This window comes from Oenanthe melanoleuca, chromosome 14 (genome assembly GCF_029582105.1).
Source record: "Oenanthe melanoleuca isolate GR-GAL-2019-014 chromosome 14, OMel1.0, whole genome shotgun sequence".
NCBI lineage: Eukaryota > Metazoa > Chordata > Aves > Passeriformes > Muscicapidae > Oenanthe > Oenanthe melanoleuca.
In genome coordinates this window covers 2,036,407-2,062,013 of record NC_079348.1, presented here as the reverse complement: position 1 = coordinate 2,062,013, position 25,607 = coordinate 2,036,407, and the positions used below count along the sequence as shown (strand labels likewise).

At 40.4% G+C, this 25,607-nt stretch overlaps 1 protein-coding gene across 2 annotated transcripts in view; it reads right to left on the bottom strand.

The window, feature by feature from the left end:
- The window catches only part of MOSMO (modulator of smoothened), a 29,948-nt gene extending 4,503 nt beyond the window's left edge, over positions 1 to 25,445 (bottom strand). The window contains exons 1-3 of one of the 2 annotated variants that reach the window (XM_056503565.1): positions 20,011 to 20,195; positions 17,717 to 17,786; positions 5,115 to 5,327 (exon numbers count right to left, since the gene is read on the bottom strand). In XM_056503565.1, coding sequence (XP_056359540.1) covers positions 5,115 to 5,327; positions 17,717 to 17,786; positions 20,011 to 20,031 — 304 coding nt within the window. In that variant the 5' untranslated portion in view covers positions 20,032 to 20,195. Of the gene's footprint in view, positions 1 to 5,114; positions 5,328 to 17,716; positions 17,787 to 20,010; positions 20,196 to 25,173 lie in introns of those variants that run through there. The other variant, XM_056503563.1, reaches the window with a different exon arrangement.
- Positions 25,446 to 25,607: the final 162 nt, after the last annotated feature.

Sequence of the window (25,607 nt, the reverse complement as noted above, 5' to 3'; positions counted from 1 at the left end):
AGAAATACAGAACTCCTGTTAAAGAATTACATTACAGATTTCAAGGCCTTCAAGTATCAGTAGTGGCCAAGATTCCTCACAGCACATTTCTATACCCTGATCAAATCCAGGAGAGAACATTCAGTGTTATTTCCCAGATGACAACTTCAGTGTTTCTGTAGCACACCTTTGGAAAAGTACCCCTGTTTAGTTTGGATGTAGCTGTGCAGGTCTCTACTGTCTCAGTCAAGGGAATGACTTCTAAATGTGACTCCTCTGAGAGGCAAGGTATTCTTCACAATAAAAAGCTTTTGAACTGGTTTGATTGTATATGCAAGAACATACAATTGGGTTTTAAAATCAGAATAAAACAGAATTTGATCTGATTCTACTAATTCAGTCAAGTATTGGTGCTTTACTCTTATTTCATTTCTATGTATTTCAGTGTTGTTTCAGACATTGTTTACTGTGAGTGGAACACGGCACCACAATACCTACAATTCAACTAAATCTAATTAGATCTGGGGGGAGAGAGGAGCTGAGCCTCCTCTGTTCTCTCACCAGCCCCACAAATCCACATACCAACATCTTCTAACATGAAGGACAGCTCACACTGAAGCCTCTCCTAGTCCTCAAACTCTGCCTATAACGTGGCCATACACAAAAAAAAAAATAAAATTCAAGCCAAGTTACAATACTCCTGCCTGAACAAAGTGTCCTTGTCTCTTCTTTCTCTTCTCCACCACTGCAAGGGGAAACCTTGGGGATGCTGTTCCCTACTTGAGCCTCCTTAAAAGTCAAACAAGCAACATCAAAAACCACTGGCAATAGTAACAGTCATCACCTTCATCACCAGTTCCCCTGCAAGAAGTGCTGCAGCTGCTTTTGTTTCCAAGCTATGTGAAATAAAGTCAGGAGCTTGCCTGTTGCCTTTGGCATCACCAGAAGAAAGTTTCAAGTCTTAACAAATGAGGAAACAATCAGTTGGAACAACATCAGTATTTTTTAATAAAAATACTTCACTACTGCTCTTCCTCACTAAATACAGTTGCTCCAGTTTATCCAGCTACAGTGCTGGATTATTCAGCTACACTGAACTAATTTTTTAATGGATTTCATGTATATCCAAGATGAATAGTTTATCATATATTTTATATCTTAGTGCTTATGATTTCCATAGCACAGGTCTCTCAGCTTTGAGAAAAAAAACACTCATATTCTAGAAGATACTGGGCATGATGAATCTGAATTCAGAGTGTGTCCAAGTAGGACCTGGACATAAAGAATGATGCTTTCATAAACCATGATCCATATCAGAACATCAGCTGCTCCTTGCCTTCCAAAACACATAAAGCAGCTTTCACAACACCTTGAGCCAAGAGCAGCCAGCAGCAGGATTGTTCCTTTGGCTGCCAGTGCTGAGCAGGAAAACCCAGCTGTTCCACTGGAGGGGGCTCGTGCCTCATCACACTGTGCCTGCACCGCCGCGGGATTCTTCAAAGGGAAGGGAAAGAGCACAACCAGAAAACATCTGGCAACTGCACAGTTGCCACATTCCTGCTCAGTGACACCACCTTAGACCATCTATCAGAACAGAACCAAAGACCCAGACACCAGACCTTAGACATCAAACAATGAAGAAAGTTTTTATCTATGATTATCGGTCCATGCAATTCCACACTACACAATCCTTAAAAAAATGCTTCCTTATTTTAACTGTATCTCAAACATCTAAGTCCATCTGAGGAAAGCATGGATATGTGTTTCTTGAGCAGTCCTATGTAAGCATAGAAGAGCTTTCTAGTCTGCATCTGAATGGTGGCTGTCAAAAAACCCAATTAGTTCTTGTAATTCTTCAGCGTGAAATTGTTTTGAACATCAATGACAACTTGAAAAGAAATCTGGTCTTCAAAAAAGCTTTAGTCTTCAGAGGGTTCACTGTAATGTCTGCTTGCCTCTGTAGACCCACATAACACAGAAAGCAGCACCTGGTACAAATTTTTAATAACTCAAGAAGCACTTTATTCACTGGGGAACACCAGAGACAGACATTCACAGGATAGCTACTGTTAGTTAAGGATGTGATTATACTGCTCCATTTTTACTTGCATTCCAAAAAGCAGTCCATTAGTGCTCATGAACTTTTACATCCTCAGGAAAAAAACCCAAACCAAATCCAGACATTCTGATAACTGCTGGAAAAAAGGTAGAAATACAATTCTTCTGTCTAGCATCTTCTCCCTTGATACATCTCAGAGAAGCACCTCATTCAGTAGTAGCAGACACAGAATTAATTCCCTTTCTAGTTGAAGCAGATGGTAAGAGACATGAATCTGTGCCATGTAAACAGATCTTGAGGGAGCTCTGTGAATTACTGCAATAGCCAAAATTGCAATAACAGACATGAGATCACCTATGTGGCCTCAATGGAGAATAAACTGTGGAAACTGCTGTACTTGTAAATACCCTTTAGGGTATATCCCTTCAGAAGTGTATAGAAGAAAGAGAACTGACAGAGTAAACTTCTGTCTTCATGTCTCTTAGCTAAACAAGATAAACAAGACCACTCTCAGCAACAATTCATATTTATAGATATGCAGATGAAAAAATTTGGCAATAAGTATGTACTTGAAAACACCTGGAGTCATTCAAGATGACAAAATTACAACCAAAATTACTATGAAAAATATAACTTATACAACTATATATAAATTCCAGCATGAACTGGGCAAAAGTGACCTCTTACCAGGCTTTCCCTGCTGCTCTCAGAGTTGTAAGGAAAAGGCTGAGTAAAAGGATTCCTTTGCCTCAGGTGTTTACTCCAGACCCTCTTGCATTTGTAGGAATGGAGCTGCAGTCCCAGAGCTTCCCTTGGAAGCCCCAGCAGAGTTCCCTGCCTGCCCAGGACAGCACATCCTGTGCTGTGTTCAGAGTTCTGTGAGAAGATTATCTGCTAGCAGCCTGCACGAGCCCACTGAGTCTTGAAATCACTTACAGATGAGATGTAATATAAATATGAAATCTTCCCTACCCCATTCTAATGAGTTACACATTTTCATCTAAACAGCACTGGCACTGCACAGGAAGGATCTGCTCAGGGTATTCCAAGGTGATTCCACATGGGTGCATATTTCCTAATACTAACCTACAAATTGGTTACTGATTTGTCTTGCATCCAACAAACCACAGAAGTCACTCTCAACAACGTTATGAAAAATCTAGAATTCTTCCTTCCATTCACTTCTATTTTTCAAAATTAATTTTCCTAACAAGTGAGTTCGGAGATAAAATTCCCCATCATCTTTGTTAACAGGAATGCAAAGGTCACAGAGTTGTATGTATTGGAGATGAATACCTAAGACATTGAATTTTATAATTTCAGCAACGCAGAGATCATATCTTAATAGAATTATGAATAATTCTGACTTGCATAAGAACAAATTAGTGTGTTTCATTATTAACATCTCATACCAAGAAGACAAGTGCTGAAATAAAAATGTCCTTTTATACTGAGACATTTAATAATGAACCTGTTGCAAGTCTGAAGAAATCTCCAGAGAAAAAATCCAAAACAAAAAAGCTTTAGGGTACCACACTTCTTGGCTGAACTAATCATCACAGCTGTAGAAAACTAAAGCTGCAGGGATGTGATGATTTAAGATATTAAAGAAAAACACTGATATCTAGAACTCAAACTCTGCTTTTTACCCAAGAGCCTTGACTCCAGCTCACTGTGAATACTTTATACAGCATTTTTATTTTACACCCCCCACCCCCCCATATATTAGATACACATGAAATATGTATAGATAAACAGGTGCACTGGAAAAGTTGGGATGGAATATTCAGTAATACTCAGGTCTGCTATTTTAATCATTCACTGGAAAATAAATGCAAGTCAATCACAATGGATACAACATTTCAATAGCTCCATTGTCTGCAAGAGCTGCACTATTAATTTAATATGCTGTGTAGCAACGTTGTCAGAAAGATGGCTTTGATTGTTCAAGTGCCTCAGTGAAGTACCTTTGTTGAAGCTGAGCACTTTTTAATATTACTCCCTTCCCAAAAACAAAGTTAAATCTAACTCGTATTAGATATCATTAGATGTCACAGAGTTCCATTAGACTTTATTTATGCCCATGTAAACCACAAACTTGCATTTTCTAGTTAGTGTTCACACTACCTTTAGTGGTTTGTCATAATTCAAGTCAATTTAAAAGCCCTCAGGTTTTGAGTTTTTTCATGCTGTCATCCCCACCATTAAGGCACCATTTCACAGTTGGGCTAAGCCTGTAACACACACCAAGAAAAGGAAGTTTGAAAGTTATTGCCCTTGCTCATTATAACTGTTTTTTTCTTTGCAATGAAGTAGCCATAGGATATGTTCCCCTGAGTGCAAACACAGGGCTGCTGGAGGAGGCTCAGCTGTGAGGAGTTACACTGGTGCTCATGCAGAGCACAGGAAGGGAGGCAGAAAAGCACTGCTACTGCTCCCTCTGGCTAAAGCACGGCTGCAGGTCACTTCTGGAAGCAGAACTCTTGGTGCTGTGAAGCACAGCAGATGCTCTGCAGTGGGCAATCCTCCTGCATAGCAAATTAGGATGCAGACATTCTGAATAAAGCAGCTGCTGTGAGCATGAAGCAGAACTGAACCAGCCTCAACCCCGAAGGAGGTATTCACAAGACACCTGAGTAAGGGACAGGTTACCTCAGATGTACCAACTGCCTCTCCTGCCTCAGAGAGGGAATTTTCAGTAACCACAAGCTACTGTGATTAAGTCCTGGATATATGGGAGTGGGGAAGTATGAAATACTACAGCCACTCAAGTCAGGACCGACCTCTCCTATCCCTGCTCATTTTCTTGGGTCAATCAATGGCATTGCCCAAGGAAGGTAAAGGGGTCAGGCCTTCCCTTCTTTTACACCATTACTCCCTCTCAATTACAGTCACTTAGCAAACCAACACCTTTATTTCTGAAGACTTATTTTTCCCTCAGATGTGGTATTCAAAGAGAAGGAATGTTTTGCATTGCAGGAGCCCTAAGCACTTGCTCCTTTCCAACACTATGTGTTATTTCAGACTCCACCAGTTTACCCTGCATACAGGTCAACTGTGCAGTTAGGTCACTTACTTCCAGTGAAAGCTATCCAGCGGGCATATTTAGTAGCTTCTCTTCGCCAGTGGGAAGCCACCAGCAAACCACATGTGACAGTTAGTGAAATGATTCCCATTATGATGAAAAATAACGTAGTGACCCACTCGGGAGGCAGCCGTGGAGGAATACAGGTCCTGTCACGTCCATGGATGGTTTGACACTGTCGCACAAGGCCAACTGTGAGAGCACCTGAAAACACATAGCAGAGAGGCAAGTAAACTTTCAAAATCCTCTCTGAGGGGCGCTCCATTGCAAACCACAGCTCAGAATTGCCCCAAAGTAAGGGATTCTTTCTCTGATGAACCTTAGGGAGCCTTTCAAACACGGAGGATGGGGTCATGCTATCAACATCTATCTTCATGTTCCCTCATCACATGCTTGCACAAGCTGAAGTGAGACTGCTGCAAGCTCTATCTGGTTCCTGAGTGGAAATCAAGGTCTAATCAAAGGGATAAAGCACTCCTAATAAAGCCTGCCAATATCTGCTAATGTGCTAGCTGACTTGCATAGAGGATCACTCCCTCATCTGTGCAAGATGAACTACGTTTATAGCCTAACTAAACGAGTTGTAGCCCCTCCTAAAATGCCTTTGTCTATTATCTCTTTCCCTCATCTGTCAATGTGGCTTTAAGCCTCTGACTCTTGCAGCAGAAACTGCATTTGATTAATGTATGATTTTAAAAACATTTTAAAAACCCCTACTTTTTGACAGTAACTCATTAAAGAGTCCCTCCATACAAGACTGATCAATCATTTTGATTACTAACAAGAGTTACTATGCACAGAAACTGGGATATCTACACAAAAGATCTACCAAAGAGCTCCTAGAAAAACAGTAAGTTTGGTACAGGAACCATAAAGATTTAACCAAAATTATGTTTATTCTGAATAATAATAATTAATAATAATAATCATCATCATCATTGTCATCATAATCATCTTTTAAATCAAAGTCGGTGTTTTTGAGACTTATAAAGTTGCTTTTAGTGAGTTTTAATAATGAAGTTATCTTTCTAATCCCAATTAACATGCAAGATTAAGATCCATTTCTTCCAGTGTCTCTATTAAGTTCTAGATTTCTCAATTTTGTCTTTTCTTCTGAATTGTTATCCTAAATAATCACAATTATCCTTTATCTACATTAGGAGTAAAACCTAACAGTGGGCAGCATAACAGTCAACATCTTTCTCCACAAATTACTTCAAGTAAATACTGTTTCAGTTGACCTGTTTCAAATAAAAACTTAAGACACAATTACAGTAAGACTGGGAAGCTTAGGTTGAGCATGTTCTTTGGAGGGAGAAACATCTGCCATACTTTCTAGCCTCTCTTTTGGGGAAGGAAAAAGCATAAAACAAAGGAGAAAGCCAATAGTCAAAAGAGTAACCAGTCCTAGCATGCACCTTCTGGCACCCTGGAGCCAATTTCTACAGATCCTCTCTGCTCACACCTCAGCAATGACTACCAGCAGAATCAGCTTCTGAGCTTAGAATTGTTGGGTTAGGAGGCAGCACATTATGTTTTATTAGATGTTTAGAGTTTTATTAAATGTACTGCTTCATGTCCCAGGGGATGAGAAGAACCAAATGCAAAACCATTACTGAATCAGTTCTGTTGATGTATTCTTGCAACATTTGGTTAGATTAGGAAATTTCAGTCTTATTCAAATATACCCTTTTAATTACACATCCATCAACTAGAAAGATTCAGGGATGAATTTTCAGCTAAAAACTGAACAACTACAAAACCAATAAAGTTGGCATTTTCTACTCCAGATACTCCTGCTGTGCACCAGGATCACACAAACCTGAACCAGGTAATACACAAGCAATCCTGCCCAGCTCCAAGCCTGCACAGTACAGTTTTACATGAACTGCTTCTCTTCCAAAACTTGCAATGTTTTCATTGCACATCAGCTGCTGGAGCAGAGGGGAGATATGCCTGTGTCCTTAAAAGTCAAGCTCCCTGAAAACACACACTGCAGAACCTCATACTAAACACTGAGCAGTTCCCTGTAGTTTGGGGATAAAGAGGCTATTCACTGCAGCATCATAGAACAGGAAATTCATCCCAATCACTCTGCAACACTAGGATTTAACAACAATTTTACTATCCTTACAGCAGAAATCAGTTTTTTCTAAACTGCTATTCTAATCAAAGAATGACTTCATAAAAATGACATCATACACTCCATAGATGTTTTCTGAATTCAAAGACCTCTCCTGACTTCAGTGGCAATCATTTAGTGCATTTTTAACTTTGGAAAAAGCAGCAGTGATAAGACTCACTCTGCTGAACTTGGTTCCATTTTGTGTCTTAACTGAAGTGGAAAACAGCTCCTATAGATGAGCACATATTAGTGGGAGACAACTATTTCATTTTGTAGATGCAATTTGCAGTTTATGTTAAAGATATTTTTCAATTAACAAGAGCACATTTAACATGTCAGATTCAGAGAGAACCAAAGGTAAGCCCAGAAGTGCCATATCTAGAGTAAACAAGAAAACTCCATCTTAACTATTATTTTGAATGCAATTTCTCTTCCTATCAACATCTATTACTCCAAAAGGCAATTAAAAAAAAAACAAACAAAATAAACCCACCCAAATAAAAAAAATCAGAACTGAAAATAAGGAAAACAATAAAAAAAATCTCTGAATTGTGGGTAGCACTGTAGCATTCCTTCTTAATACACATGGATATTTGGAAGAAACTATTCAGAGGACGGCTTCCTAAACATCACTTCTGGTGCCCAAGTGTATTGTTTCACTCGGGTGGGTTGTTTTGTTTTTGTTTTTGTTTTTTTTTTTTAAATCAGAGTTTTAAAGTGTCAGCAATTAAATTTCAGAATCTGACATTTTTGAGAAAATATACTGAGCTTTATGGTTAAGATATTGCTACCATATACACAGTTTTTCTTCTTTACTCTGCTTTATGGATTACAAATCTGAAGTAGACATACTCCATATTTAAGGTTTTGAACCTTGAGTGTGCAGCCTCTAGGGAGCCAAATGGAGGACAAGAGGTCTGTGAACCATTTCTGAAGGTTTCACAAAGGTAACTGGAAAATCAACCTCATTACGCACTCATAAATTCAGTTAATATTCAAGTTGACTACACAGGAATACCTCAGTTGTGTGCATAAACTGGGCACAAGGAAATGAAACCTCAGGGCTCATTCCATAGTGACAAATCTGTTGAATTCAGACTTCAAAAGAAGTCTCTGGTGTGGAAAAACAGTATTCATTTGCCATGAAATTCAAAAGAAGAGCATGTTTATATGTTATTTTATTCTGATGGTCCCATTCTGAAGCAATCAAGCAAACAATTTCCAGGAAGCTGCAAACAAACTTGTTACAGAAAATCTTGTTTCCTCTTATCAAGTCTATCATTGAAAAGAGTGACAGAGATATGAAATTGCAGAGTCCTTCTGCCTGTAGTTAGAAAACAGCTCAACAGCCCATCTCAAACCAATCACCAAGTTCCATCAGGCTGCATAAGTGAAAGGTTTTAAGTCATCCTCTCAGAACTACTCCAGCACAATTGCTGAAAATCTAAGCAGGTATGGAACAAACAGCACAGTTAATGCCAGTAGATGAGGCAGCTGAAAGATGGATCCAGCCCTAAACATTTGCAGTAGGATAAACACAGCTGCCCACCCACCTCCCCCTGCCTGCACAGCTCAGCCCAGTGACAACCCCGAGGGGCAGGGGCTGCTCCCCTGCTCTCACCTGCCTCTGCCCCCAGAGCTTTCCACACTGCCATTATTCAGGTCAGTACAGCTACAGCAGGAGGGGATGATGCTAATTACTAAAGGTGAAATTCAACCTTTATCAAATCAGAGAATGCTGCACTGAGTAAATGGTCCTTACTGAAGTGGTCCTTAGTCTTTTCCAGTAAATCTATTCCCTGAAGTGCCAAAGCATTTCTAACACAATGAAAAAACCTCTCAGTAATAACAACCTGTGTATAATCAGGGCTCCAGTTAATTTCAGAGAAAGACTTTGTGATCATCCAACTCCTCAAAACCACCAGTAATGCTCATTTTTCAACACTGCATATTTTTACTAGAATCAATGACAAAAAGGCTCTTCAGCAAATACACCAACGCTGGGGAGCATCACCTATTTAACAATTAAGTTTCACAAAACCATTGAGGAAAAGGGGGAAAGGCACCAAACCAAGGAAAGGCAAGCCCTCATTTTCCCCTGGTGCAGATGTGCAGCTGCCAGGGAGCCGACCCCCAAGTCCCACTCCAGCCCTTCGCTGCTTTGCCATCCCTCTCCTGTTTCCCTGGTAACTACAGAGCCACCAAAGGAGGAATCACACTCTACAGAGAGAAACAAAGATTGCTGCAGCCCTTTAACTCCCCCTCCTCTACATCACTTGTGAATTATTAAAAGTGGCACAGCAGTAGCACGGCTGGAAAGCAGCAGCACTGTAATGGCCACCCAGATGTTCGCTGCTCCTCCGTTATCTGAGTGCCAGGACATGTGGGATCGAGTGTGACAGATGGACACAGGAGAGCTGCCACTGCCAAGAGGAGCTGACCACAGCACAAGAAACAATTAATATGGTAAAAGCAAGATGCAGTGAATGAGGTGGGGTTAGAAGGTCCTAGAGCTCAGCAGCTATGGTGGCACATGAACCTCCAAGGCACAAACCCTCAGAACTGCTCTTGCTCAGCCTGGGGTACCTGCTCCTCCTCTGCACTCCCCTACTGTCACAACTTGAAAATGAGTTTAGTCTTTACCATCATTTTAGACAAAATGCTCTTTCTTGGGTTTAAATGCATCTGCAACCACTTATATTCCTTGACAACAGTTTCCTTATTTCTACCTCCCAAACATCAACCACATCCTTAGCAAAATGCTCAATACTATCATTAAGTAAGTATTATGGGCCAATATGCCAAGGCTATTGGGGGTTAAAACACAGAACTGCCCCCAGAGAACAACTTCCTCTCCCTCACTGTCCTGACAAGATGGGGTGGAGCTGCTGGAAATGCCACTTGTGACTGGCAGAGTCTGACAGCTTCTGCTCAAAGGAGACACTTTTCTTTAGTGTACTGTGGATCTGTTAAACCATATTTGTTAAGTTAAAAGCACAGTTTAGAGGTTTCTTAATGAGGTGCTGGTGACATAAATCTTAGAGGCCTGCCAGTGTGGCAAGGACACTGCTAAGTTTTATGTTTTATTAATGAGCACAGTACATGGAGCTGTGTTACTCGGTCACATAAAACATTCATTGCTGCTGGTTAGGTAACAGTCACATGCCAGGGAATGACATATGTGAAGTTAAGGGCAGCTCAGTTAAATCATTCCCTGTAACTCTCACTGGGCCACAGACAAGGAGAGCTTGGTTTTGGAAAATTTCTAAGTTCTATTCAGCTGATAAGCTGATAAGCTTGAATGGAAAAGGTGTAGGTCCAGTTGAGAGGAACAGGCTCCAGCAATGAGCAGAGCTGTAGCTTGTTGCCAATCCAAGTGGAAACTTGAAAGGCTTCAAGAAAACACAGTGATTTGGTCATTGCAGACTAATTCTATGCACCAGTGTTAATGATAACCATCAAGTTGGCATTGGCCAGCTTGCCTTTAACATGTTTGCTGCTCCTTGACTGCAGCCAAGCAGAAGAACCAAGCAGTCTTCTGAGATTCAATGTGAGTAAAGTGTAGCCAAGGAATTTCTGAGAGAAATAAGCAACACAGCATGGAAAGAATAGTTCCAATGCACCTACCCATACAGGAAACAAGGAGGAGGGACTTCCAAGAAGAAGATTTTCAAAGTCATCAAAGGAATTTGGCAGTTGAAGTGGGATGTTTCCCATTCTTACATATGGAATTTATTTTCCTGCAACAGGCACTTGAAGTGAAAGGGGAAAGAGAGAATGACTTCTTTAGGTTTACTTGTATGTGTTTTGTTTTGGGTAAAATTTCTATGAATTCCATAGCCTAGGTAGTAGTTCCTTGGAAACAGAGGTCTCTCCCCTTTGCCTTTCCCAAAATCCAGGGAACTGACAGTCCTGATCATTCCCTACCATGGTCTTGGAGGTACTCCATACAGTTAATTCTACTTATTCCAGTGCAAAACTCTATTAGAAATCAGGCCCTGTACCCTCTTATGAGATTACACATGCTCAGAATAAGCAATGCAGAAGGTTAGGGGAAAAGTTATGCCTTTGTAGGATAAGCACCACCTCTGGTGTGAAGGGGGAAAAGATAACAGCACCCTGCTGGTTTACAAAACCATGGTGGAAAAAAGAACTAACAGTGCTGGGGAAGACCACCAGATCCTGTATGGCAAGGCCCATGTTGCAAGAGTCAAACAGAATCATGAGGTCTCTGGATGTCATGTCCCACTGAATGAGGTCCACAGGCACAGCTGACAGAATTGCTCTGTATCTACAACAGTTCACAGTCACAGCCTTGCAAATTACAGTCCTCATCACAATTTTCAACCTTGACCCACTAAAGCAATTTTTAAAAGTTTACAGTCTCAAATAGCATCATATCAGAGCATTTTTTAAAACAGCACATGTACATAATTAACTACAACTAATAACTACAAGCAAGCTGAACACCTTGTCTTCCACATTTGTGCTTCAGTCATTGTAGGACAACACAGTAACTAAGTTATACCTAGATAGGTATAAAGAGCATATAAAAGAATCAAAATATAAGATAAGATCAGCTGCCAGTCTCTAATCAAGTATGAGAATACAATGTCTGGTACAGTTCTTATAAAAATAATTAATTCTTTTGTGAGGAATGAAGGCAGTCTGAGTAGAAGCTCTTTAGCACTTATGCTGCTAAAATAACTTTGAGGTTACCAGGCAAGCACAGTATTCAGGATGTAGCAGAACAGATTGATTCTTTCACTGTGGATGTTCCAGTACATTGTTCAGGTAGTAGATTAACAGGAAACCAAAACTCACTAAAATAAGATTTATGAATGTTAAAGGATGATCTACAGGAAGGCTGAAAAGAATATTAGAAGTTCAGCTGCAGAGGCACAGAACACAGAACAGTTCAAAACAAACAGATTATAAATTATCTTTTCTGGCTTTTGTATGCCAAATCTTATGCTTTTGGCCTTCACTCCAATTTCTCTCTCAAATCATCTAGCAGGTATCATAACCCTGGGAAAAAAGTTTTGGAGTTTCTCACTTTGAAGAAGGCCAGATGCAATATCAATTCATACACCCACTGGATTTCTATCAGTATGAAGCAAACAGTTAAAAAGTATTTCACCATTTTAAAAAGTCAGTTTTTAGTAAAGACCTTTAATCAAGTCCCTGCTGTATCTAGAGGGACTCTTAAGAACCTTGTTGTAAGAGTCCTTGTTTATATTATACAATGTTATTTCTTTTCTACTCCATTTATCCCCTTCTCTCAAATCTGATGCTCTCTTCCTTTCAAACCAATTTTGAAATGCTTCTTGCTCTAGAGATGTAAAGGATGTTCACTTGCTTCAGGAACAAAGTATTCTTAAAAATACTCATACAGGTGAGGTATTATCTCTGGCTTCAAATGCAGCTTATGTTAGCTATGAGGAACCTACCACTTTAATTATATTCAACAATCTAATTTCCAGAAAATGGAACTTATTATGTACCATTTTTGGCACTCCTTAGAAATCTTACTGACTTTTAAAGAGAAGAATTCCAAATTTTAAAGTCTAAAGCCAATGTCAAAAGAGTTGTGGCAGAAGGCAGAAGAGCCTGCCTTGCTGCTGAATAACATCTGGTGCCAAGTTGCCTCAAAATTTTTCAATTCTGTGTTTGTATCATGCCTAATGCAAACCAAATCCCCCTTCACAAAACCCACAGTCTTCTCCCTCCCTCTTCCTTTCCCAAAGAGAAAAAAAAAATCAGGGGCCATCTATTGGGAAAGACTTACACATATTAGAAAAGTTTATTACTACATATGACACTCATTACGATACATTAGTTCTAAGAGATGCCTAAATTGCAGACATTTGGACCAATAAAAAGTGATTTTATTTCTGAATTCTAGTAACTTTCAATGCCCTGCTGCTTGTGTATTGACTTTACTTAATGTTTTTTTAATTTTCCAACCCCCTCTTTTTTTTTTTTAAATTTTTCTTTTTGAGATAGACCACCAGACTCTCTAAGAGCTACCTTCAGGCACTAATGCAGAACAACTCTCCTGACACAACAAAGGCTGTGTGTTCTCACAAATCAGAGCCAAGAAATCTGTCTGTGCTGAAGTTATTCTTTCAGAAGAAGGTATTCATTCCTACTTCAGAAGACAGCATTAATTAAATGTTGGTTAAAAGGATCTTTAATAAGCTGCATCCTTCTGGTTGTTTGTTTTCTAACATTATAAGCATTTTCACAATGGAACAGTTTTGTCAGTGACTAGAATCTTTACAGTTTCTGAAGTGGCAAAGGCCTGGAAAAAAGACACAACTTTCCTAAAATAAGAAAGCAATGTTTTATTTAGTTTAAAACACAAACAAAGAATCCAGTTATTTTAATTTTTCTTCCAACCAAAGTAGAGCTACTCAAAATTGACAGAATTTACTGACTAAAAAAAGAAAGATCAAAGGCAGTGTCAATATTTAAAAGTGATTTTTGGAGTCAGCCACACCATTTTATGCCATATGTTCAGCTGAAAGCCACAAGCTATGACACCCACAGCTGTTCTGCCATTTAACATCTGATGAGCTTGTGTTCTTTTTAACAGTTAGTTATATTTGGCTTCAGACAGAGCTGTAAAACGATACCTCTTTATTCAATTCAAAAGCATCATTTCTCCAAGTTAGCTATGCTCAAGCAGATCAGGATGGATACACCAAAATTCCCAAACCACACCAACTAAAGTACCCTATTGTTCTCCCTCTTCTTATTAATGGAGAGAAAATAGGTATCAATGTTTCTGGTTACAGTCTAAAGTAATTTCCCTAAGGTAGTGACAAAGGCATTCAATGTAAGGGAAAACTTCAGGTCCTGGCTCTGACTTCAAGATTGTTTGTGCATTTTAACAAACTAAATTCATGAGGAATAAGGATCATCTTCCTCTGTCTGTTGTGCTTTGCACTGATCTCAGCTTGCATCAGACATGCTCCAAGGACACCCACTGATCTGGCTCTTCCAGGGCCTCATGAATCACCCACTGGTGAAGGTGAAAAGAGAAATGTTGAAATGCATTTTGGCATTTATATGGTTAGAAACACATTTGCAAAGTTTCAGCATCTGTTCTGCAAACATTCAGCCTAAATACACCTTATGAGCTTCCATGTTTGCCCACCTGAGCATGACTTTCTCTAGGCCCGCTACTGACAGAATATTTTAGGCCCAGATTACCTGAAAGTACAACAAACAGACTACACTAAATAAAGAACAAAACATTCAAATCCCAAACCAAGTGTACTAACAATTACATCACATAACTAAGGGCAGGATTATATTTATAGCAATGAGGACATGAGAAGGGAGGTTTGCAGGTAGAAGTAATCCTTCATTAAAACCACTAGAAAAATTGGAAAGATTAAGCATATTTCTGATCTTGCAAGTCTTTCCTTGAACACACAGGTTACCACCACTGTACTTGCTGGGGATACACAAGATCCTGTCTCTGCCCACTGGAATTGCTTTTTTTATAAGGCAATTTTATCAACTGAAGAACAGCACCTATATGCCCAAAGAAATGTGTTTCATTGCAAGTAGAGTAATATTTAAAGTAAAATAAAACTTAACCTTAGTTTTTATTCCTAAAGGCACTTTTTAACTGCTGCCAAACCTATGTATGACATGTTTGTAACAACTGGGAATACAGGTTAAACTGCACTTCAAATAGGGATTAGGTACAGAGCCAAGATTTCATTATCTATAAGTAACACTTCATGTGCTGAAAGACAGACAGATATATCTTAACCACATACAAGCTGTCCTTCAGGACTTCTGGCACACAGTTTCCTGCCTAATTTACATTTTAAGCCCCCACCAATATAAAAGGCAAACTGGAAAATATACCAAACCAAACTCCAACCTTCTTCTGCAGTAATAATTCTCAAATTTAGGCATTTACTTGATGTTCACATCACAACAAAAGCATTAAAAACACAGAATAAGAATGCAGGAAGCATATTCAGGATTTATCCTGAACTACATATTTTCTTATTGTTTTTGCTAAGGCAAGTCCTTGTTTTAGAAGCCTGCATAATTTAAACCTGAATTATTTAGGCAATTAACAGGTGCTGTCTGTGTGGTGATAACACTTTCTCCCTTATCACAAACTGGCATCTACAAAAATAGACTGTAAGAATCTGGAGAGTTCTCTTATACTAGTAAAAAAGAGAATACAGACCATTCCTGAACTGTTAAATTTGCACTTCAGTGAAATAAAATACCATTTTATTGAAACATCAAGGCTCAGTTCTTTCTGAGCAAGTAGGACTGCTCTTGAAGAGAAACTAAATGTTATTTAGTGTTCCAAAGAATGTGTCTGTTAACAGATGTTTATACAGTTGTTATATTGACACTCTGAAACTGATTCACTCTAATTTTAGATTTTACATAAACAACCAAGAGATCCTCTGCTCTTATCAGCAATTTCATCTTACTGAACATCTACTTACAGAGAAGATTTACTTCAGATTACATTGGGCATAAGTCAACAGACTTCAGTTTGTGAAAAAGCAACTGCTACTTCCATTTTTCTAAAACTACCATTAAGCTTCAAGGTGCTTCTTGAAATTACTGAGTGACCCAGTAATATTCCACTGAAAGAACTTATGGAACCAAACTGGAAATTCCTGGCCTTTCAATCTCTTCAGGTTTCCTGTACAATCTTGTTGCATAGTTTTTAAATTGAATTAAGTGTGGGTTTAAAAAACAAAGTGAAACATGCTTCTTCCCACGAGTTTCTATGATGGGGAGCACATCATTAACACATGAATTTACGTGCACAATTTGCTTCAGAATGAACTTCAACCTAAGGAAAATAAAAAAAATTCATTCTTCAAATTCTCTTCCCCCACAGCATGGAATGCCTACAGTGCTCCTCACATCAACAGGCACAGAGGAAGCAGCAGTGCCTTTTCTCCTCTACAAGAAAGGAAATCAGATTCTTCCCCTGTTGCAGTTCTGGAGCTGACACTTCCACTGACCGTGGGAATATTGTTGGATTACTGTCTATGAGAAAAGATAGCTCCCATTGCTCAATTCAGAGTATTTCTATTTTGTATAGAGAAGACCAAATATATCAAAGCAAATTTTCAAGTCAAACAAGTTTTATACAAAAGTCATCCTTCAGGAAATTTGAAGCCCATGACAACCCTTTATGGGTTTCCTTCACTTGACTTTGGTATAAAGGCATTACAATTAGAGATTGCAAATGTTTGATACATTAAGCTCACACTGATGAAGTCACAGATTAAACCATTCACCCCTTATTTGTACATTTGCCCTGCTTATCAATGAACACAGGTTTCCTCTCATTTCTGTGTATACCAAGATTTTATTGCAGAAATGAGAATATATGCCAATTTGAGCAAAGAACAAAGAATCTAGGTTCAAAGAACCCTACTGAATTATTCACAGCAAAGCAGTTCTGAGGTACACTGAATGGTCAGTTGTCCTGTTCTGATCCCACACCTATTCCTCAAAATACAACTAAACTACATTTCTGCCCATAGCAGAAAAGTAGTCAAGCAAGAGGAGTGGAAACCACACAAGAACCTGGCAAAAGAAAGGAAAGCCCAGGTATAAGAACTGTGAGAATACAAACTGGGAAGCTGGCATCATGATGAGCACTGCAGAAATAACCTACCTGACTTTACTGTCTATGCACACTGTCATTTGATTAATAAATTCATGGACATACCAAGCACAGGGACAGCCCAGCCCTCCTAATGCAGTGTGCAAAGAATGGCACAAAGAGCTGCTCACCATCAAGTAAGTTCAAGGCCTAATGTGAACTGTCTTCAACTGGACAAGCACTTAAACATCCAAGTGGGGTATTAATCACCACACCTCGAGGGACTGTCATCCTTAATGATCCCAAAGTGCTTTGTAATTTATGGCACAGAACTGCAGCTACCATGAGGTTTCTGGGTAGCAGCCAACTGTTGCCTACTGCACTGTGTTGTGCTGGCTTTGAATCCTGCAGTGAATCACTGGGATGCCCTCACAAGGGAGCATTTTACATCATGCCAAGGACCCAGATGTAACAGACTGAGTATGTTTTGCTCAAAGACAGGAACCAGGCTCTACATACTCCGTGAATTTTGAACCTCACACTCTTAGCAGCAAGTATTTCCTACTGGATTAGCCCATCCCACAGACAAACCATCACAATCAGATGTTTCCTAGGGTACCCAAGAGAGACCAAACTCTTGTCATCAACTCGATTTATGAAATTCAAAATAAGTATACAAGACAATACATCAGACAGGAAATAAAATATTGTATCATAGGAATAACCCAAAAGCTTCCCACTGAGAAGGGATATAACCTATGACCATTGATTCCATATAGATCCCTACAGAATCAGGCCAGTATGAGTGCTTTGCTAGCCTAGCTTGTTTCCCTTCTTCTTAAAATAGACACATACCCTGCACAGATCCTCTTCTTGGCCATATCTCCAGTTTTTCAGATCTGTGTATATCTCCATCAGTCAGAGGCTTGGGGAAGAAAAGTGAAATTGAGCAAAGCAGCTGGAGCATACATAAGGGGTTTGCTGAAAAATCATCAAAGAACTTTTTTTCCTGCATATAGCCATTACTAATAACAGACTCTGTCAATTACTAAATTTGTAGGCACTCTGAATTACAATAATAACTTACAACTAGGTAATAAGAAAATTATTTTCAAATTTAAAATTGCATGAACAAAAAATTTAAAATAATTTTATAGTTTTCCCAAATTACTTTGTGGAAGAATAAAACAGTCTCCATATTGTATTTGTTCCACCATACTACAAGCATCATTTTGTATCTGTTTCTAAAATAGACAGCAGCATTTATTCTCTGTGAAGTTCAATATACTTCCTCCATGAGTCACTCCAGTTACATTCTTCTGAAATAAAAAGGTCTCAACCACTGCTGGAAAAGGATTCAAGAAAGAGGTGAAGAACTCCTGCCTGAGATGAAAATCCTACACACTGCATGGCACTGCTTGAAAATAAATGGGAAAAAGTTGAGCTGTTGTGAAGTACCTATGAAAAAAAAAGTAGGTCAAGCTTAAAAGTTTGACCTACTGATCTTCTTTGCTTTGGCAAAAGTACAAATGGAGTTTACATAATGCTGCTCACATGTAAGTGCTGGCTGGAAACTAAATGATACAAATGTTTTTAATAAGCCCCAGCCATTAACACGATTCCTCTTTTTTATTATTTCAGACAACTTTAAATCTTTGTTTTGCAGTAAACACTATTGAATCCTTACTTTTAAGACTCATACATTTAAGTTACTCTTGTTTTGACTTTGGTATAAGTTTGTGGCAACAAGTGTAATACACACACCTCAAATCAGGTCTAAATTGATTTTAAAGAACAGAGGAAACTCAGGTAACTTCCTGAAGCCACAAAGCTGAACTTTCAACAAGGCACCTTTCCCACAGAAAAACCATCTGTGTATAAAGCAGCTCTGCAGTTACATACTGCTTGAGTAAAGCACAGGATGGACAGAAAACAAATCCATATCTGCACATACTGAATGGAATATAGTTCTGTAGGAACTATGCAAACTGCTGGTAAGTAAATAAAAAGGTTATTCCAAATATCTGAAACTCAAGTACCTTATCCAAAGCACCACTACTAGAAAAGACAAATTAAATGCATGTTATTCTGTGATTGTTCCCCTTAGTTTAATAAAGTAAAACTGTGATAGGAAACAAAAGTTAAAGCCAAAACAGAGTTAAAGCTTTGTTGCTGCTAATGCTAATAGAAGTTACTGTGAAAAAGGTATCACCTTTGTTTTACAGAGGAAGAAATTGGAGTACTACCACAATAACTTCCAACATCCAAAGTCAGCCATGCCAGATGCTAGATTTGAAAGTTACTGGCTCCCAGATCTGTATCCTATAATCAGGTAATTCTTACCTAACTCTAATTAGAGAGAGAGGAATTCAACAGGATTTGGTGGATGGCAAGCTAACAGTTTTGTACTTCACATGCTAAAGAGAAAACAAAATGTGCACCTCACAGGAGCAGCATGAGTTTGTGTTTGTTAAAAAGCAGATGTAAAACATCAGTTCCTCTATGGACAGAAACAATTGGCTCTCTCATGTCTTCTCTGGCAGGCTCAAATAACCAGGCTGACACAGCTCTTTCATGAGATTCTTCCTACACATAAAATAGTTCCATATGTTTAAATTCTGAGTGGTTGAGTAAGCACAAAATTAATTCATTACAACAATGCCTTTCTATTGATTTTTCTTGTGCCTTAAGGCCTGGTCGATTACAGAACCCAAGCACAATTCAAACACTCTGCTTTGTCACATTTTCACATCCACTTGAAAGACATCTACAGACACAAAGTAGAATGGAAATGTTCCTTTTAAATATGGCACTGACCCTCCAGGTCCAGGCAGATCCATTAACAGGCCACTCTTATTAGAGTATTCAGATTACATGGGGCTCAGAATCTTGTTCTTGTTTGGGTTTGGTATTGTTCTTTTTAAGGCATTAGCAACATCTCTGAAATGCAAGTGCTGCTGGCAGAGCCTGCAGATTAGAAGCAGGAGGGGATCAGCAACACATCACAACCCACCACCACCTTTACCTCCTTCCTCACACATCTGGGAGCATCCATCAAAGAAATGTGTTTTCCTGAAAATTATGTCTTAGAATCTAATTTTAACACTCTGATGTTCAGATGGCTTTGGAGATTGCTTTTCAGCACTCACCTCTAGGACCTGATGGAACATAAATCTTCATCCTCCTTTTTTTTGTATTCTCAGCATACAATCCAAAGAGGTTCATGAAAGGGCAAATAACTTCTCCTGTCACAGTCACTACACAATAGCACAAAAAACATTAGGAAAAAGTAATTTTGTAGAATTGCTTCCTATCATGTCCCATCACTTTCTATTGAGAAGGAGCTGGGAGATGCATACTGTGTTTTTTTGAGTATATTGCAAGGTGCATGAAAAATGGTCACCAGAACCCTTTTACAGACAGTTTTTGAAAAGCCAGCTACCCACATATCACAGAAACAACAGTATCTCCTCCAGAGGACAGCACAATGGCTGCTCTATACCATGACTTGTCCTCAGGGGAGCATTGTACATGAACAGTTTTCAGCACAGGCCCTAAAGCACAGAAGTCACTGGTAATATGCCATACTGACTTTTATATATCACTACTGTTTGAGGAGACAACTTAATTTAGAACAATAATGCCAGCTGGAACTCAAATTTACACCCTCTGAGTTGTGGATACTTTATTTACTTTATCTGTTTTATTTTATTTAGAAGTACTGTTTCATTTTAGCACCTTCATGTGATCTTGGGTTTATTCCGTGTCCAGTCAGTGCTCCAATTAGAGAAATATATTTCAGTGATCTCAAGCTCAGAAGGAACCAGGAATCACTGCTTGGTCGTACTACCTGTGATAGTTTGTTAGGATTAAGCTGATCCCAACAAAGCTACAGTTCCTGTTAGAACCATGAAACAAAATTCTTCAGGAAGAGCTATGACATGCAGAGAATAACACTGAACATCAGTAATTTTCCACTAAGTACTACACAACTTATTCCACAGGAGCAGGTAGTTAACTGCCTCAGGAGGAATGGCCTGCTGCACAGAGCCTGCTCTTCTGTAAGACCACTTCATCTGAAATCATCCTTCACAAATAAAAATGCAACTGAGTATGCAAACCCCTATACATAACACTTTAGAAAACACATAGAAAGGCAGCACTGGGAAAGAGACAATTTTAACTAAATGTTACATTGCAGATCTATAATTCATTCTCACACTGTCACTGCACAGCAAGATACAGAAGGCAGTTTAAATGAAAAGTATAATTCCTAACACAAGTGACCTTGATACTTTAGTCATGGATGCAAGATGAAATTGGAAGCTCTGCTGAACACAAACATGGCCCAGGCCAGCTCTGCTGGGCACATGCTGGGTGCCCTGGCCATAAAATTCTACTGTGTGCTCTGGTGACCTCTGGGTCAGCACCGGAGGATGTGATACATCCTTGCTTTAGGAGCTACCCATGAGTTAAGCACCCCTAAATCCTGACATCCATGTTAACTTAATGGCTGCCATAAAAAGGGTACACGCTGTTCTGTAAATTGGAATCAAATGAACAATCATGCTACATAGGAAGGGATGACTAAGCCACATAAACAAACTGATAGCTTAGCTGAAGGGAGATTTTGCTTGATTAAATTATTCCCTTGAATAACTTGACCTGTACTAAACCCCATAAAAGCATTTCAAGTTGTCAACCTCCCATATGTACAGCTTTTAACATCTCTAATTTCAACTGTGCATACTATTCATACCTTTTTTCCTATAAAAGAGAGCTGAAGCTAGAGCTGCCTTTATCCCCCTTCCTCCCCTACTGAAGACAAAATATCAAAATCATTAAAGACCATCCCACACAAAAAAAAAAGGAACATATGGAGACAAAACTATCAGCTTATAAAGTTCTTTGCAGAAGTGTCAAAAACAGGAGCAAAATTCCTTCCTACTTAAAGCAGTGGCACTTTAGGCATTGGCTTAAATTAAAGCCAGCTCTGTCCTTATTTCTCACACAGAGTGTCAGTTTGATAAGAAAAGGCAGTCAGTGCAAGAATACTGAGCAGCCACTGGTTTTCAGACTGGAGTTATCAGTGTTCTGTACTTGCACAGCACGAATAACAAAATCTCACAGAGAACTCACAGTTTAGAAAAATCCATTTAATTTTCATCTTTCCTTTACCACCTTAAAGATGTATGAAATATCTGATACCAAGTTAATGAACGATTCTTACAAAGTACATAAAGAAGTGCCCAAGAGACTTGGACCCATGTTCACAAAGGTGTAGCTCCTCTGGTCTAAAGACAGATAAGCATCTGAGACCTTCAATAATCTCAGCTGCATTCCTTTGCTGATAATTGCTGGGGAGAAATTTTTATAGCCAACATTTTTCAAATGACTATAAAACTTATCCTTAAGAGTAAGATTTAGGAGACTAATCAGCCCTTCTATATTGATTAAAAAAATATTGAAAACTACCTAGATTTTTCAGAGAAGCATTAAAGCCAGTGATTTATGTTGCTATCCAATTTTGCTGAAACTCATCACTATCTCTGGAGTAAGAGGCACATATTGTTTAGCATCCAAATCAGAACAGATTTTTTTTTTCCTGAAACATAAACCCAGGTTCCCAACCTTAGTGGCTGTAAACAGCTCTGAATGAGCCAATACAGTGCTGCCTTCCCAGGTTTGCCAAGACCTCTGCTCTCTGCCATCCTCAAACAGCTGCAGTATTGAGGAGACCAGGCTGTTCCACTGCCTTTCAGAATCCCCAGGACAGCAGCCAAGCACAGAAACACTATTACTCCTCTTCCTCCTGTAGAAGCAGAATCTGGAATAATTCCCACAGGAGATAAACCTAAGAACACAGAGATAAAGTGAAGAAATATTTTCTTTTACCAAATAGTTCCTTTCACCAGCTGAGCTCAGGATGCTCCAAAAAAAACCTGCTTCTTAGTGGCACATATGGAAGCTGGATGCCTTGGATGTGCTCCAAGCACAGTAGTCTGCTGAGATTCCCTGAATGTCACCAGCAGCTGGGACAGGTTTTACCATCAGGGCTGTGCCCTCCTGTGCCATATCTCTCCCCAGCAGTCTCTGGGTAATGAATGGCACTCATAAAAGCATTCACCTCATAATTCAATACTACAGGAAGTCCTTGGTTCAATGGGCATCTCCACACTTCCTTTCTTTACAGTTTGGACAAACCACTTTAGAAGGTCTAAGCACACACATCTGTATTGCTTTTAAGAACAACTCTTATAATAATGCATTGAATGCTATATCAATAAAAAAATCTACAAAAGAGTCATTAAGGATGGCAGCTAGCTCTCCTTTATGGTCCTATCAAGACAACAATTTATTTGGCTTCAAAATACAGCAAAGAAAAAAAAAAAGCTTAGGTCTGTCAAAACATTCTTTGACTGGTGAAGTCCTGCAGAAAAAAATCCACACAGCTTTCATGTTTGGCAGCCTAATTAAAAGTAAAACTTTTAGTTGCACCTTAGAAATGGCAGATGATTCTTAAGTAATCATCCACTAAGTAACTAAGAAATAATTGCTGTTTAAAATATTTTAGGAAACAATTTTTGTATCACAAAGACATATAAAACATTTTTCTTTACAAAAGAATGTAATAGACTGTGCTTAGTTCCCAAAGGACTGTTTTTTTCCATGAGCACTTTTTTCAGAATAGTTTTTGTTATCTCCTCTCTATACATGCAGAGTGAATCCAATATTTTACACATTGCACAAGATCTGCTAACGTGAGTTAGGACTTCAGAAAGACATATTTAAATATTTGAAATTAATACTATTTTATTTAACTTTAGGCCCCTGAAGAAGGGCTCATTACCACAGCACTGCTGTTAGGTGGAATTATAAGAGAAAAGAACCAAATATTTTACCTAGCCATAGGCAGGAAAACCACAATTAGCTACAGAAGGAATGATGAAGTCACCCAGGGAGTTCCTGAAGGCTGCATTTTGGGAAGGGACTCGTTCCTTTCCTTTGAACCATGTAGGAAAGTCCAGATTCTAGACGAGGCAATTAGAAGCAAATCAAATAAGCCACAAGTACAGTCTGGTCAGAGTAGAGTCACCAATCCCAAACAGTTTTTAATAGTCTACTTCATTAGAATAAAGGAAATATGACACAATTTGAACCAGTTCAACCGTTCGCATGCACTGACTATTAGGCATGGAAGATGCAAGCCAATATGACAGAAGTCTTTACAGCCAGACCAGTTTTCTCTGTACTAACCTTCAGTTTACTTGGAAACTATAAGTTTAGGAAAAATCACAGAATCTCCTGAGCTGAAAGGGACCTAGAGGGATCATCAAGTCCAAGTCCTGGCTCTGCACACACAGCCCCAAAAATCACACCGTGTGCCTGAGAGCATTGTCCAAAAACTTCCTGAACACACAGAGGCTTAAAGCTGTGACCACTGCCCTGGAGAGCCTGGTCAGTGCCCCATCACCCTCTGATACCCAACCCAAACACCCCTGACACAGCTTCATGCTGCTCCCTCGGGCCCTGTGACCAGTCAAAGTGGTTAAGTTAGTTTAATCTGTTTGCAGTCAGATGCCTTCCTTTCCTGACAAGGAGCTTTGGGTTCCTCTAGGACGTGAGATCAAACAGCTGCCCTCTCTCTCTGCTCCACTGATCAGAACACGCAGATCTTTATCAACAGACTGAAATAAATTGTTCATAGACAACTACATCATTAGTAAAAAGACAGATGCCGAAATCCTTGTTGTTATAAAGAAAACAATGTCACATTCTCAAATAAAAACCACATGGGACCTTGGCTTAAAAGCTGATAAAAATCAGCATGCAGGAACTATTCGGGGCGGAAAAAAAGGATGAAGGAAAGCAAGAACTTCCCCGCAACAAAGGAAACGCCAGTGTAGTACGAAACACTCCAAACCTGCTGCAAACTAAGCAGAGACAGATCTCAATTCCCTGTCCAAGGTGACGGCACCTGGGAAGCACAGGCAGGGATGCTGCCCTGGCCCTCGGGTTCCCAGAGTCAGGGCGGGCTTTGCAGGACCCTCGGGAGACCCCGGGAGGCACCGCGGGGGCTCTGCCCGGGCCCGGGGTCCCAGCAGCTCCCCCGGCCGCTCCACTCGCCGCCGCTCCGGGGGAGCGGCCCCGGGAGCCCCGGGACGCGGCCCAGCGGAGCCAGCAGCCCCCCAGGCCGGCTCCCCCGGGCGCCTCAGGCAGCCCCGCAGCCCCACCGCCCCCGAGCACAAGCGGAGCCCTCTCCCGGCCACCTGCCGCACGCTGCCGGCGGGTCCCGCGCCGGCCGCCCTCACCCGCGGACTCGCCGGTGTTGATCCAGTCCGGGTTCGCCAGGCTGGCGATGGCGAAGATGTCGGCAGCCAGGAAGAGGCATCCTGAGATGATGGTCAGTTTGTCCATCTCCTCCGGCTCCGGCGGCACCCGGCTCCGGCCTCCGCCCGGCTGCCGCAGCGGGCCCGGGCCGGGGGCGCCTCACGGCCGCGGCTCCATGGGCCCCGCGCCGCGCTCGGCGGCGGCGGCAGGAACGGACCCCGGACGGCGCCGGAAGCGAACCCGGCGGGCGGGGGGGCGGCGGCCGCTCCGGAAGGGGAACCCGCGCTCCCCGGCGCGCGCCCCGGGCGGGGCGGGGCCACCACGGGGGCGGAGCGCTGCCGGTGGGTGTGGCCGGGGAGGGGGCGGGGCAAACAGCCAGGGTGGGGCGGGCGGTGCCCAGGGCGGGTCTGTCGTG